A 15501-nucleotide genomic window follows, 5' to 3' on the forward strand; every position below is an offset into this window, starting at 1 on the left:
ATGTCAAACAAAAATTATAAGTAATAAGTTTCTAACTATTTTTAGTGCAATAGATAGATATACGTATATATATAAACTTCACAAGAAATATTTTTTTTGTAATTGTATCAATCAATTAAGAACTTGAAAGAAAAGAAAGAGAGAGTGTGTGTGAGTATGTGAGTGAATGGACAAAGTAATTTCAACAAATCTAAGAAGCTTATATAAAATTATAAAATATAACTAAATGTATTGTTATAATGCTATAAGTTGCAGAATTTGAAAAGAAAGAGAGGGAAAAAAAGTTGCCTTCGCAGAGAATACAAGCAACAGTTGAGAATATTTGAATGGAAAGGGACTCAGAGGTATCTCTTTATTTCATGTTAAAAAAAGAGTATTGATTGCTATATTTATCTAGACAATCAAAGCAGTAACGGGAATCAGTAGATGAAAAGAAAGAGAAGAAACAAAAAAAACTTCAAGATGAAATGAAATGTTTTCGAAAAAATAACTAGAACAATGTGATCCAGAGAGGATACTTAGAATCCAATAAAGATGAAGTATAGTTAATTAACACATCATCATGAATATATCTAGGACTGGTTCTGTTGTGATGAGTGAAAGATAAGGAACAGCTCAGTGAATGGCCTCCAGTGTTCAATGACACCATCACAAACCGACACGTTACCATTAAAGAAAGAGGTTTATGAAATGTAGCATTTGGATAAAGACGCAGATGCAGACCCAGACTAAGACGTAGATGCAGATGGAGATGCAGATGGAGACTAATATAGTTTTTTGCTGTCGGTTTAGCTGGACTTATCTATATGCTCTGGAATTCTAACAAGCACATCGGATACTGTGTTTGTTTTTTTCAATGAATGGAGCTGCTAGCCAGCATCCCAGAGGGTTCTAGCTCTAGCTAGAGCTCGAGCTAGAGCTAGAGCTAGACCCAAGACCGAAATAGAGCAAAGATCAAGATCTAGAATTCTCAAGAAGATCCAGCAAACAAAATCTTCTATGCTTTTCTTTTGCTAACTGTGCAGTGTTTTCTAAGTGTTTTTGTATTCTTTTATAATAACTTTTTCATGGAACAGGCTGTCGATTAGCGAAAGCGAGGGAGAGAGAGAGAGAGTGTGTGGGTAGCAGAGATATTAGAATGCATGACGTATGAAAGTATATTGAAATTCAAGAGAGAGTCCTTTGCATTTGCTTCTATTCTTAGTATGAGAGAAAGAGAAACAGCAAGAGAACTTCCATAAGCGTAGGAATATGTAAAACTTGATATATAATTTCGAATATAATAATAATGAATGGGCTATTTGATTTTATTTGTATGTCAAACATTTTTATGTGAAATAGCCAGTGAATAACGCCAACAAAACACTGGCTGTGGCGGGGGTTGAGAGCTAGAAGTAGAGAAACGGATACTCTTTTGTCTGGATCTTCAACAGAAACACAAACTTACAATCAATATAAAATGATATGAATTTCTACAAAGAGGATATAGTCACGTGCATAGCTAATCCTTTTTCTCTTTTTGCTTTCATTCTATTTTGGGACTGCGGGGAGGGTCTCTTTAGAAAGAAAATAAAAAGGAAATAAAAGTTGTTCGGGCTGTTCTCTTTCTTTGTGAGGAAGAGTAAAGTGATATATACGTAGATGGGAACACGCATTTAAAACCACTGGTGAACGATCGACAAGATAGCTGGAGATTAGCTTGCTAAGATGATAACGCTAAAGCAAAACACAGTAGGGCAAATAAATTGACAATTGGCTGCTGTTCTTCTCTCTGGTTTGACTGCCTAATATGGAACATTTCTTTTGGGTTTGTCCCAACTGTGGAACAGAACTTTTTTATTTCTAATGGTAGCGAGACATTAGGTTTGATCCCGTCTATCAAAAGTTATGTTTTTTTTATTTCCTATTCGAAAAAGTTCTATTATTGCGGACTGTAACGTGACGTGCTTTGGTGACGATATATGAAAAGAAATCAACCAGCACTGTTACAAAATTGGATCTACGTGTCCTTCATTTGGTTTGGCTTCTCTGCCTGGAAGATTGACAAGATTTTGAAAGATAAAAATACCTATTCATTTAAAGGAAAATCAATCATAATCATACCTACATTTTTGACACAACTTTAACTTTTATAGCAAACTTATTAAGCTGGGTATAGATTTATTTATATATATATATGTATACTTACGTGTAAATAGCACGATTTTAGTTGAAAATAATAATGAAAAAAAAATAAAAAATAAAAGTAATAAAAATAATAACGATAATGAAAAACCAAAAGAACGAATTAACCGCGTAGATCCGATTTGCCCCTTCCCTTATAGTACTATTATTATTATTATAAAGTGAGGGTCGGATCTAGCCTACATATAATAATAATAGTAATATAGAGATAGATATAGATATAAAGATAGAGATAGATTTGGATTCAAATATTAAGCATACTAATACTACTTTCTTGCAAGTTGCATCATTTTCTTGAATATTTTATTCTTCATCTCCTCTATTCATCTTGGAATATATATATATATTTTTCTTCTTTTGCTTGGAACCTGAATTGTAATGATTTATATTTGACGTGCTTGTCGTAACCCCGTTTGAAACTCTAATTCATATATTTAAATAAAAAGATAATAATGAAGATAATATTGATGATAAAAAAGGACTAGTTCTTAAGTAAGAGCATCCCTCTTTATTTCAAGTTACCAACATTTTGGGCAAATTCACCGATGAAGTTACCGGCTGGATTGTAAGAACAGATAACGTAGTTACCCCATTCATTGTTACAATTCTTAATACCACAACCAATTTGAGTAGACGATTTCCATACTAATTGTGTGAAATGACCAGTAGCTGGAGAATAGCCTGGATTACTGAAATCGTAACCAGAAATTTCATCATACCAAACATCAACTGCACCGGAGGCACTGTAACCTAAGGCCAAGTTTTCACCGTATGCACCACCAGAGTGAACTAAATTACCAGAACAGTCATAGTTGTTGGCATAGTTTTGTGCGTAGCTGGCTAAATCGTCAGACCATGATAATGAGTTAGTGTCTTGATGTAAAGCTCTCTTAGCATTGTGAGCATTCAATATGGTGTTGGCAAAATCAGATAAGTTGCTGTTGTTGCTGTTGTCTTGAGCAGTGGTTGCAGCAGGAGCAGCAGCAGCAGAGGTTTCAGTGGTTTGAACAGGAGCAGCAGCTTCAGTGGTTTGGACAGGAGCAGCAGCTTCAGTGGTTTGGACAGGAGCAGCGGCTTCAGTAGTTGAAGCGACGGCTTGAACTTGAACTTGAGCCTGAGTGGTGGCAGCTTGAGCATCAACAACATTGTTACCAACTAGGTTAACATTAGCAACGGCTGGGGCAGCGGCAGTGGCAGCGGCAGCAGCAACAGGAGTTGGATCAGCAGCGGCACCGATAGTGGTGAAACTAGTGACAGCAGCACCGTCTTGGAAATAGATTACACCTTGAACGGTGACAGTTGGTGAAGCATGGACATGTTCAGTAACAGTGACCATAGCTGGAGCAGCCAAAGCGACCGAAGATAAGGCAGCAATTGAAGAGATCTTGGAAAATTTCATTTTGAATATATTTTAAAAAGAATGGCGTTATGAAAACTTTTTGCTAAAGAACGTAACTGTAGTTGGACACAGACTAATGAATGGAACGGTAATATGATTTAATACCTATATCAAAAAGAATGAAAGTTTCAATGGTGACTTGAAGCAAGATATCTATAAATAAAAATAAGTAACAAACAAGCAAAAGATACAAAATAAATCTGATTAAAAATGGTAGATGACAAGCAAATTAAATGGTATACAACATACTTTAAAAAGTGGAACAAGAAATCAATTTACTTGGCTAACACTTATATATATTTATTCATAAGAGATCAAAACTTCACAATAGAAGTTCATGGTGAAAAACAGAGAGATATTCTAATAAATTCAGCTGCATCAGACAAACAAACGAAGACACTCTTCTAAATATTTTTTGTATCCTTCCTAACTAGTAAGCATGGTTTCGAAATGGATTCGAAACGAAAACACTAAAATGCTTCAGCTAATCTTCACTCAACTGATGGTGAATTATTGAAATATAAATAATTTCCCTGAATTGGTAACGAGTGAAAAATTAAACTAGTGAAGTTTAAAGTTAAGCTGAAAAAGGACCGCAAATACACCAAAATTCAAACCGATTTAAAACGTTAAGACTGGTTAAAAATATATCCCTCCAATTTCCTAATTTGGAACTTAAAGTGCATTCTCCCAAAACGGTAACGGGCGCCAAAAAACTACAAATGGCCCTAGAGCTCGATGCAGAGGCTGGAATAGGGATAGTTGTGAATGATTTCCGGAAAAGGACCAATGCCGCTGAAAGGGGTAAAGACTGATGTTTATATAGGAAAAATGGTTGGTTTGGTACAAATCGATCATAATTTCATATTGGTTAATGTGAATAAAAAGAAAGTTCGAGCAAGAGAATTGATAGGGAGAGAGGATAATTTGGGATCAAAATTATTGGGTGAGTGGGTTACCTCTTGCAGATATTGATAAACATGAAAAATGAGGAAAGATAAAAAAAAGTAAATGGAATGGTTGTGAAAATATAAGAATAAAGGATATTTTTATGTCGTCTCACAATGAGACAGCGTAATTTAAAAAGAAAAACAAACATTAAATAAAGGATAGTCAGATATTATACTGAGAAAGAAACATCCGGGTAATCCGAACGATTAGAAATCAATCCATTACAGCAGAACAGAAAGTAAAGAAATGTATAAACTTCTGTTGTTAAGTGAGTGATCAATCGAACCGAAGCAAAGCAAATCAATGGTTTTTGTGTAGCGTTTAACTAATATATACGTATCTTGCAAGTTGTCAGAGACTCTTACTGTAAATAGATTTTTCTTTTATTGCTTGTCCCATACAGAAAATAAATAGAATAGAATAATCAGACAATACATGAAGTATAGTCTAACTAGGTAATATGCCTAATCTGGGAGTTAAGACAATGTTTTTTCTAGTCATTTTATGTTTTCCGCGCTTTGACTTTGAAATAATGGAATTAGCTGCTGTTGACCCAATTGGGTAATCAAAGTATTTAAACATTCATACACCCATACACCTCTACACCAGCCATTTAGTTTTTCTCACAACTTTTTGACGTGGACCTTTCTCCTTGATTTGTGCTGAGTTTTATTAGTGTGAATGTGCATTGTATGCGGGTGAAACGGAAGACTTTATTAATGTCCTTTAAACGCCAGCCAGCTTATTTATTACTATTTCATTTTGTAGTATTTCTCTTGTCGATAACAAACCTTGTGTATGAGATGGATCAGAATGGGTTGTGCTTGTATACGTTTGATCTATATTATGTCTGTTACACAGAAAAGAAGCTTAAAAGCGACACGTGGACATGGATTTAAGATCTTATAGGCAAATGAGAGGGAGAAAGGCTGAGGAATAAAACAGGGGGGGGAAAGAAAAGAGGGTAATCCTCCATAAGATAAAAGAAAAACCAATTCCGTAAAAAGATAAGATATCAGTTGTTTCTGGTCTGAGCATGTCAGAAGCAGTAATAAAAAGAAACGGAGGAATCCTTATCGGTAGTGAACATTCAAATGTTGATCTCATTCTCTTACAGATATTGAAGCTGATACTAATACTAATGCTAATGCTAATGCTAATGCTAATGCTAATGCTAATGCTAATGCTAATGCTAATGCTAATGCTAATGCTAATGCTAATGCTAATGCTAATGCTAATGCTATCACCGGTCATATAAGAAACTCATATATTACAAGAATTCTAAATTGCTTATTATGGATTTAATTTATAATGATTACTCTCAGTAAAAAATGTTGTGAAACTCGTTTACAACTAACTGGTTAATACTGATCAAACATTTTGTTTAATCTTCAATTTTATATTTATGAATGTTAAAGATCAAAGTTATATATTATAGAACCCTCTTGAATTTCAAATTGTATATAGATCTTATTCCATTTGACATTTCACCATATACTACCAAAGAAGTAAACATCCAACAAATTATAATTGACATGTCTCTTTTTTTAGTTTTGTCGTTGTTGTTTGATACTGACACAGTCAGTAACTTAAAATTCAAACGTCAATTCAAAATGACAGATCATGTGATCCGTTAATCAAAACAGTGTTTGTTTGTTTTTTGCCGAACTAAAAACTCGAACTCTCGAACTTTCGATTTCGAACTTTCGTTGTCGTGTCAGTTTTTGATTTATTTCTTGCCTTTAAGATTTGACAACGCATTGATTAGATCGAAGGAAGGGATGTATGTAGTTTTCCCTTTATTTTTTGTAGTTATGCTATATGTGTTTTCAGCTACTACTAAAAGTATAAATAATAATAATGATATTGTCATGTTGTGATACTAACATCCTTATATCTGGATATTAGGATAAATTGTGAAGCAACTATATATATTTACATATGTTTATACAAGTATATATATGTTCATATTTACCTAGATGGTGAAACTACAGTGAAGAAAGGTAGAATGTCAATTGGGGAGGTTTTAAATGTATACAATGGTGATAATTCACCAAAGTTGAAAATCACCTGTATTAAAAAGTTTATCAATGTTTTAGATTTAATTGATCATATCAAGAATATCCAAGATATTTATTATCTTGAATTTCAAATTAGTGAAACAATTACGTTGAATTTGAAGATTGAAAGCAGTTGTAAAAATACACCGATATTAATTGTTGAATTTGATGAAATTAATAATATTTATTATCTTTGGAAATCTAGTGGTAATTGGGATATGAGCACCGTCATTTCGTCGTTCTATACAAATCATATAGTCAATGATAGAAAAAATTCAAATGATACATTATTATATTTTGTCAATTCAAAAGAGTATCAATCTCATTTTAATAAGAAAAATTTATTGAAATTTATTGAAAAGATTGATTTTAATTGGGATGAAGAAATCGTGATTAAGTTTTGGGAAACTTTCAATTACTTTTTAAATAAAGAAGGCATTACGACAAAAGTCGGCAGCAACGAAAATGAATCAGTTTATAACAGTTTGATTATACTTTCGATATTAAAGATAAAGTTACTACAAAATCAATTACTAATGAAGCATAAAATTATAAAATATTCACAAAAAATGACCAATTTGAATTCAAATTCAAATTCAAAGTCAAAGCCAAATACAAAGTCAAATACAAAAACAAAAACAAAAAAAATGCCAGATTCAAACTCAAGTTCTGGTATTGACCCAAGTACAAGTTTGAACGAAAAATGTATAAGTAAAACAAAAACTATTAAAAATAATAACTTGGTTGAGAATATTTATCAAAATCTATCAAAATTAGATAATGAATTCCGTCATAAAAAAATTGATAACATCTAATTCAATTCTAATTCAATCTAGTGAATATTGAACTGGTTTTCAATATCCTATAATTAACTTTCTGGTACTAATGGTTAATTATTATATATATATATTTTATAATAGTATTAGTATTGTATTATAATCATAGTCATTGTCATTATTATTACTATAATTGTATACGAATTATAAGATATCTGGTTTAAATGCTAATTAAACTATACTATAATATTGGTAATATAGATATACTAACTAATTATTGCTAATGTATCTGAAAATGTCCAAATGAGTAAATAATATCTAGATACATATAACATTGATGAAAGGCTCTAATTCTTCATCTCCAATCGAGATATCTTTAGTTGATATTACGTATACAAAACATAGAATCATCACGTGATATATATTTATAAAATTGGTGCAACTTGAATTTTAAATTTAAGATAGAAGTCCAGAATTTTATATTCATTAAGAAAGGATCCATTTATTGATATTACTATAATCATTGAAGGATTCGGATTTATGTATATTTTAGGGAGATTATTGCCATTCAAAGTACGCTTTATTGGTTGAGGAATTTTATTCTTAATATAATAACTTATTAGATACCTTTAGTTGTATTCAATATTACTCCTATACTTGTTCTAATCTCAATAAACCAAAACAACAAAGCAAGATAAAAATAAACAAAGCGCTCGGACTATAATCATTAATTGATTGGTCTTGATTTTTTTGTGAACAATATCGTTAATTGATTCTGGTATTGTCTATCTTAAGTTTGACTTTAACAACGAATAATTTTAAATATTACTATATTTATTGGATCCTTTACCGTCATAGAAACATTTGATCTTTTATTTTCCAACTCGAAACTAAGTTTAAAAACAAAAGATTGAAGGATATCATTAGGTTCTATTAATCGATGTATAAATTACAGGTGATATTAATACCACCAAGTGCTATTGTTGGTCAACAGATCGATCAATTCAACTATAACACAATCCCAAATTCACTACCTTATAATTTGCCAAGTATTCAAAATGAAGCTATAAACAATAATTATCAAAATGATGTATCCCCATTAGGGATAAACCAACAGCAATTAAATGGATTCATACTGCAACAATCCCAAAAACCACTACGAAATCATCAACAAATAGAATCATTTAAAACAGGTGACAGTAATATGCAAAATAATAATATTAACAATAATAATGATAACGATAATAATACGCATACTAATAATAATACCAGTATGAATATGAATACTAATAATAATGACAATACCACAAATATTTCTTATTATCAAAATGGTAATATTGCAAAGTTAAGATATTTGACTCCTTCGAATTGTAAGAAATTTTTATTATTTACAAAACCAAATAACAATCTCTTGGAATTATCAGAGGAAATCTTGTTAAAATGTGAAAAGCTGTATCCAAATTTACAGAATGAAATTGAGATTGTAAGTTTGCGAAATATTGATGACTGTGATTTGGACCCTGACTTCTTAGTTAAAGATGTTTTCGATATTGATAATACCGTAAAGGTAATATTGAAGAATGAAATAGATTTACATCAATCAAATTCGTTGTATAAATCAGTCAAAAGGAAAAGAATAAATGAAAATAATCAGCTAAATGGTTCTCTAAATATTTCAAAGAAAAGACACGCTTCTGAACTTAAAAAGAATACTTTGAATAATAATACGGTTAGAATCTCAACTCCGTTAGCTCATCAAATTTATCCTCCGCCTAATAGACAATCAAATAACTCTGATGATGAATTGGGGGTAGATGATGATGAATTAGATAGGTCCTTTTTGCCGCCACCAAACCAACCTCAATCTCCACCAATTCGTATAAGCTCGGGTATAGAAAATTACAAAAAAATAAAATCTCTAGTAGAAGAAGACACAGTATCTAGATCAGAAACTGTAGATCCTGATAAATCCAAACAACAGCGTATTTTTTCCGGAACACCGATACGACAAAGTGTAACACCAAACAGAGTATATTTAACTGGTCAAAGAGTAGTTTCTGACAATGGATACCAAAATTTTAAAGAGAAGACTTCGATTTTTGCCCCAAACAATAGATCTCTATCTGTATCTGTTAAACCAACTGTATTTTCGTCCAAAATAGATAATATTGTTATGTCTTCTCCAAGAATTGGTTCAGGCATGTTAACAATACCTGAACCTAAAATTCTTGAAGTTGAAAAAGAACTACATGAAGGACCATCTAGCCCCTCTACATTGTTACCACAAAAAGGTAATAGAATACCGATGAAGAAACCTTATTTAATGGAAGATACTGATTTTGCAGATAATAATTCTAGTTCGGAGGAGCAAGCGAGTGAAAACGATACTATTCAATCTAAAGCATCTTCACATCGTCAAACTTCAATAGCTGATGACAATGGTTCTCCAACAAAAAACTTATCACAAGACAGAAATGGAGATTTAAAAGATCATTTCAAATATAATACAGATATTGAATCTAGACAAGTTAAGTTAGCAGAACTACCGGTAATAGTAAAAAAAAATTCCTTTGATAAAGAAAGTACTGCAAACGGAGCAATTGAAGAGGCTGATAATTCCATAAATGCAAATAGCGGTTCTCAAAAAAAAGAGATGCAAATTGTAAACAATGATTCTAAAGATATTGGCAATAACAGTTTCAAGAAGGGAGAGATTTTGAATATGGTTGATGGTGATGAACTAGATATTCCCCCCTGGTTTAAAAGAAGCTCTAAATATCCTAAAAAACCATATACCACTGTGCTTAATAAGGATATTGATAACTCAAAACCAGATCCTAGAAACATTTTACCTGAGAGAACACCAAGAAGTGCTGCAAAAAGAGCGGCAGAAAAATTGGTTTCTAAGAAAGCTCATACCTCTGAATCTGAAAAGGTAGTCGAAAATTCAACCTCGCCTGAACCATCTGACAGTGATTCAGATAGAGTCGAAACTGATTTGTCAGATGAAAACAACCATATTATTATTGAAGAAAATGGTGTTAGAAAGGAATTGACTATACTAGATTTAAAAGGCACAGTAATTGAACCGACTGCAAAATTAAACATTAATAAAGAAGTCGTCAATAAAGCCCATACCGATGAAAAGGAGGACAGAAACAAAAGTGATAGTGATAATAATCGTGGTTGTGATATTGACATTGATAGTGATAGTGATAGTGATAGTGATAGTGATAGTGATAGTGATAGTGATAGTGATAGTGATAGTGACAGAGATATCCCGATTAAAAGTATTGACTATAATCTCTCGAAGCATGAGGATGAAAATGATCTATTAATATTTAATGAATGTAGTTCGTTAGCTAACTCGGATAGTCAAGTACTAAGAAAACCGTCATATCTTGATAGTGATAGAGAAAGTGGAGATGATATGCATGTTGTAGAACAAGTCCCAAAACTGTCTTCCAAGAAAAGTTATGAGAATCCTTCTTCCAACCAAAAGAGTTATGACTCGATTACCAAAGATAAAAAAACTCTAAAGTCGAATAATATCCTCAATATAAATAATAAAACGAAAAATTTAAGTGGAAGGAAAATTTATACTAGATCTAAGAGAAATGACGTCAAGGAATTATATCGATCTTTAAATATTGGAAATATAGCAACTTCTCTTGATGGAGCCAGACCGAACAAGGTTGAAGGTAATGAAAAATCAATTGGTAGTGAAAATGAGGGATTCAGAAATTCTAACGAAAGTTCTAGTTATAACTCAAGTTCTGATGATGAAAATAAGATGATTGGTTTTAGGGAAATAGGTGCTGTTGTAATGGTGACAAAACGAATAATTGATAGCATTTTTAGATTCATCAATTAGATTACTAAACTACCTGCATTTTTGTATTTTTAGCTTGGTGCTAGGATATATAATTATATGTAACTATTTAATAGTTATAAATAAAATACAATGTAATTAAAAAGGTTGAGTTGATGAAAAAGTTAATTTGATATCCCAAAGAGTATCTAATTATAACTCTTCAGTTGAATTTTCACAAATTATCGAATGTTCAAATTAAGTTTGGCAAATTATGGTACGGCTTCAAAATATTTTTTTTTATGTTTTATATGCATCTTCATTCTGTTAGTATACTTACTAATCCGATTGAATTTTTCATTAAATTTTTCAAACTCTTCAGACTCATATCCCTCCTGCAATCTATTGAGATTGTTGCCCATAATTTTATTTTTTTCTGTCCTTGCTATAACAGTTTGTACTTTTGATGTCTCTATCTCATTATCTCGAGGTATGTATTCCTCTTTATTGGGATTTTTTTTTAGTTGGATGCTTGTATATCTAATTGACTCAAACTTATTTTGAAGTTTATTTTCGAGTGCTGAATAAGAATTAGATCGACCACTAGAAAATTTGGAATTCTTATTATCAGATCTTTTTTTAAAACTAAATTTTGAAACCCCATCTCTATAATTTTTATTCCCAGTCAATACTGTTGCCATATCTTGGGACGAGATTTCAGCTTCTTCATCATTATTTGATATATTTCGTGTCACTTCATTGTTATGAAATACATTAATGAAATCATCACTGATGTCAACCAAATCTATATTCTTAAAAGGTTCTTCTTCTTTTTCGTGTTCTTTTGAATGCCTGACGATAGATTTGATTCTTTTCAAGATCTTCATTTGTGAACTCATCTTTGTTTTTTGTTATGTGTAATTAATTAGTCAATCTATTGTTTTCGGTTCAAAGTGAATTGAAAGAAAAGAAAATAGAATCAATTTATATTCAAAGTATCAGTTTATCATAAATCAAATATTTGGAAACTAGAGTAAAATTGTCTTTTAAAAGTGATGAGAAGTCATACATCAATTTATATAAAACACAATAAATTTTCCAGGCTATAATACTTTTGATCGAGTCAGAATATAATTAGAGACACAAATACAAGTAAAAAATCCTTATCAAATAGAGTATATATATTCTTTGATTTGCTTCTTATTAATTCTAAACCTGGATTTGATAATTTTTATTTAAATACTTCTTATGTCAAATTTAACATTTTCTTAGGGAAAATTATTTTTCAAGATCTTATTCAACAATATTATCTGACAACACGTAAAAGAACCTAATTGGCATATATTTACAATCTAAAATCTGTGCTCTTTTAATATATCTTTATTTTATGATATAGGTTTTACTTTGACATGGGTAAATTAAAAGTGTCTTTACTTTCTTGGATAATGGCTACAGATTTAATTTTGCTAAGGAATAGTACTGAGACCACCTTCCAATTAAGATCATTTGCTGTAGGGAACAAAAAAGAAGTGTTATAACCTCTACAACTTAATCCCACTCTTGTTGAGATTATATTTTCCAGTTTTACAGTTCAGTTAAATAAATATTTACATCTATAAGTCAACAGAAGTACTTTGTATCTAAAATAAAACTTGGGAAAGCATTTACAAAATGAAAGAAATGCAAATTATATATGGCAGGATATCCATCTCGCACATCTCTTATCAAGATTTATTTCAAATACTTGTTAGAAGGTAATATTCTTATACTTTGGGCCGCAAATTAGTGGTTTCTACTCAATCGAGTACTCATATTTATATAACTGATTATTGAACACAAATCATTCAAGATAGAGCAATTATTAATCAAGTTTTGTGAATTTTATTTTATTTGGATTGCAATTAACTAATATGAAATGAATTAAACAAACTAAATATTTTCAAAAATTACTTGTCTCATTATTGCTTGATAAGATAGGTTTCAAAATATCTAATTTGATATTAAATTCAAATTGTTCTTAGCATAGAAAAAAAGAAATCAATCAAGATATTATAAAATGTGTTTACACCAACAATAAGGTGATCTTAATATTTTCCAAAAGTGAATGATTTTTTGGAGTTAGATATCAAAAAATTAATAATCTTGTCTTATAATACTCAAAAATATGATGAAATATTTCTCATGAAACTGATAGGAACCAACCTTAACTGATAGAAAAGTAAACTATATCTGCAACACACTACTGTCTAAAAACTTTCAACTACTTTGGAAAAGAAGTGATTATACTTAAATGACGAATTATATTGTTGGCGATAAATCATATAAATAGAGAAATGTTTGCAATATTATAATATTTATTTTAAGTATTTTAGATTAGTTTATATATTAATTATTATATTAAAATTGTAAAAGTAATATAACAAGTTTTTCCGTTAAGAATCAAGTATATAATAACAAGAATCCAATCTGTGCCTTGCATCTGAATATTGTGACATCTATATAACTTTGGATAACTTTGGATAACTCTGTCACTGCCATAGTCTATTTTACAACACAAAGGTATTGCATAGTGACTGCAACTAGGCATTACAGGAAGGGGATTAAATGTCCGGAAATTGGACGAATTTGGCTAAAAATTGATTTTTTCCAATCATGAAGGTAAGAAATTAGGTCATCTTAGATCTTAGTATTACTGTTTTAGACGACATCATATATTTAAACTTAAATTTAAATATATACTGTCTTGGTTACTTTTAGTTTAACTATTTACTGGAATGTAGTATATTATTATACTAAGGGTGCTTCCCTGATCACCTGACAATCCCATGAATAGCATGTGATCTAGTAGGAATTTACTATGTGAGAATCTTTGTAGAGGCAATCCACTGCCATGCCTAACTCTAAGTAACAGCGCATCTACAATTACTGAATAAGAGACAACTTTTTTGACATAAAACATGAAATGAACCATAACAACAAACATTGAAAGTGGATGCAAACTCAGGAAAACAGAAACATATAAAAAGGGTAGTCTCTTTAAGACTTGTTAGTCTGAAATACGTATATACAATTATAGGACATAGTATAAAAGAAGACAAGCTTAATAGGACTCAATTAAGTAGTGATGAGATCAGGGATTATATATACAATTACTTTATAACATACTGGTGTATAATTGAAAAAAAAAAAGAATAAACAGTTAACCAGCATGGTCATGAAAGTATTAGGGTGTATTATAGCTCTCACCTATTTAGCAATTATGTATTTCGCAATTGACGCGTGCATGAAGGCTTTAAGGTTCTTGCTATATCGTTATTGGCCAACTCAGTCGAAGCCGTCAAACCAGGAGTAAGCTGGAAGATGGTTTCCATAGATAGTGCCATAATGATGAATATCGCGGTGTTGTACTGTAAACCCTTGCAGTGTGTGTCACTTGTTTACAGAGTACCATTTGTCTTATCATATCTAAATGACAACTCTATATAAAATGTAACTCTAATATACTTATTTATGTTATAACCATGTGCCTATTTATATACTTTCTCTTTGCCTCATCTTCCTTATTGTGACACTAGTTATCTATTGTGAATTTTGATCAATTTTATTTGGCGACATAATTGTATTAAATTTTTCTCTGTAGAGATTTCTATATGTAATGTAAAATAAGTATTGTAGAGAATTATGTTGTGGTTTTTCTACCGAATCGTTCATAGTAATAGATTCTTTATTTATTTCCAAGGATATTCTTAATAAGTTGATATTGATCCGGTGTATTAAAGTATAAAATATACACATGGGAATATAGTACATATGATAAGTATCAAGTAAGATCTCATCATTTCTTATATACAGTGTTGGAAAAGTTTTCAGCGTCAGGAATAACACTTTCGTGTAAAGTAACATTTCTTTATCCTATATGAATAATGTCGTAATACTGTATTGATTGGCCTCTTAATAATGCTTTTAATTATTGCTTAGTTGTATGTTTAATTCGTTTTACGTTAGAATGAAGGCTGTTAGGCGTTTATTCTATAGGATCTTAAGGGTTGAGATCTGTAAGCTAAAGTAAATATACTTGTTAATAATAATGTAATTGTATATCCTTTTGTTGTACAAAGTAAGATACTAAATAATATACAATAATATACAATGATCTCTTTAAATATCAATGTTAATAGTATGGAAGCAACAACCTTGTAATGACACACATGTCTTTACATGTCTTTACTGTCAAGGTTCGTACAAAGTAACCTCGAAATAGTCTCGAAATAATACATAATTCTAACAAGTATATAAAGATATTAAATGTAATCCAGGAAA

At 30.8% G+C, this 15501-nt stretch overlaps 5 protein-coding genes across 5 annotated transcripts; 2 read left to right on the forward strand and 3 right to left on the reverse strand.

The window, feature by feature from the left end:
* Positions 1-2692: 2692 nt before the first annotated feature.
* Kpol_1016p27 (CAP domain-containing protein) lies at positions 2693-3583 on the reverse strand (the record flags this gene model as incomplete). The annotated part of the gene is made up of 1 exon (XM_001643892.1): positions 2693-3583. The coding sequence occupies one exon, from the start codon at positions 3581-3583 to the stop codon at positions 2693-2695; it is 891 nt and encodes a 296-aa protein (XP_001643942.1).
* A 2959-nt stretch (positions 3584-6542) lies between these two features.
* Positions 6543-7409, forward strand: FPT1 (chromatin-associated RNAPIII regulator FPT1; the record flags this gene model as incomplete). The annotated part of the gene is made up of 1 exon (XM_001643893.1): positions 6543-7409. The coding sequence occupies one exon, from the start codon at positions 6543-6545 to the stop codon at positions 7407-7409; it is 867 nt and encodes a 288-aa protein (XP_001643943.1).
* Positions 7410-8310: 901 nt separating this feature from the next.
* Positions 8311-11244, forward strand: TOF2 (Tof2p; the record flags this gene model as incomplete). The annotated part of the gene is made up of 1 exon (XM_001643894.1): positions 8311-11244. The coding sequence occupies one exon, from the start codon at positions 8311-8313 to the stop codon at positions 11242-11244; it is 2934 nt and encodes a 977-aa protein (XP_001643944.1).
* Positions 11245-11453: 209 nt separating this feature from the next.
* Positions 11454-12080, reverse strand: Kpol_1016p30 (uncharacterized protein; the record flags this gene model as incomplete). Its single annotated transcript, XM_001643895.1, has 1 exon — positions 11454-12080. One exon carries the CDS (start codon positions 12078-12080, stop codon positions 11454-11456), a length of 627 nt encoding a protein of 208 aa, XP_001643945.1.
* A 2680-nt stretch (positions 12081-14760) lies between these two features.
* Kpol_1016p31 (Tkp4 protein) lies at positions 14761-15084 on the reverse strand (the record flags this gene model as incomplete). The annotated part of the gene is made up of 1 exon (XM_001643896.1): positions 14761-15084. The coding sequence occupies one exon, from the start codon at positions 15082-15084 to the stop codon at positions 14761-14763; it is 324 nt and encodes a 107-aa protein (XP_001643946.1).
* Between the last annotated feature and the right edge of the window lie 417 nt (positions 15085-15501).

The sequence above is a fragment of the Vanderwaltozyma polyspora genome, genomic scaffold, assembly GCF_000150035.1.
Source record: "Vanderwaltozyma polyspora DSM 70294 KpolScaffold1016 genomic scaffold, whole genome shotgun sequence".
Classification (NCBI taxonomy): Eukaryota; Fungi; Ascomycota; class Saccharomycetes; order Saccharomycetales; family Saccharomycetaceae; genus Vanderwaltozyma; species Vanderwaltozyma polyspora.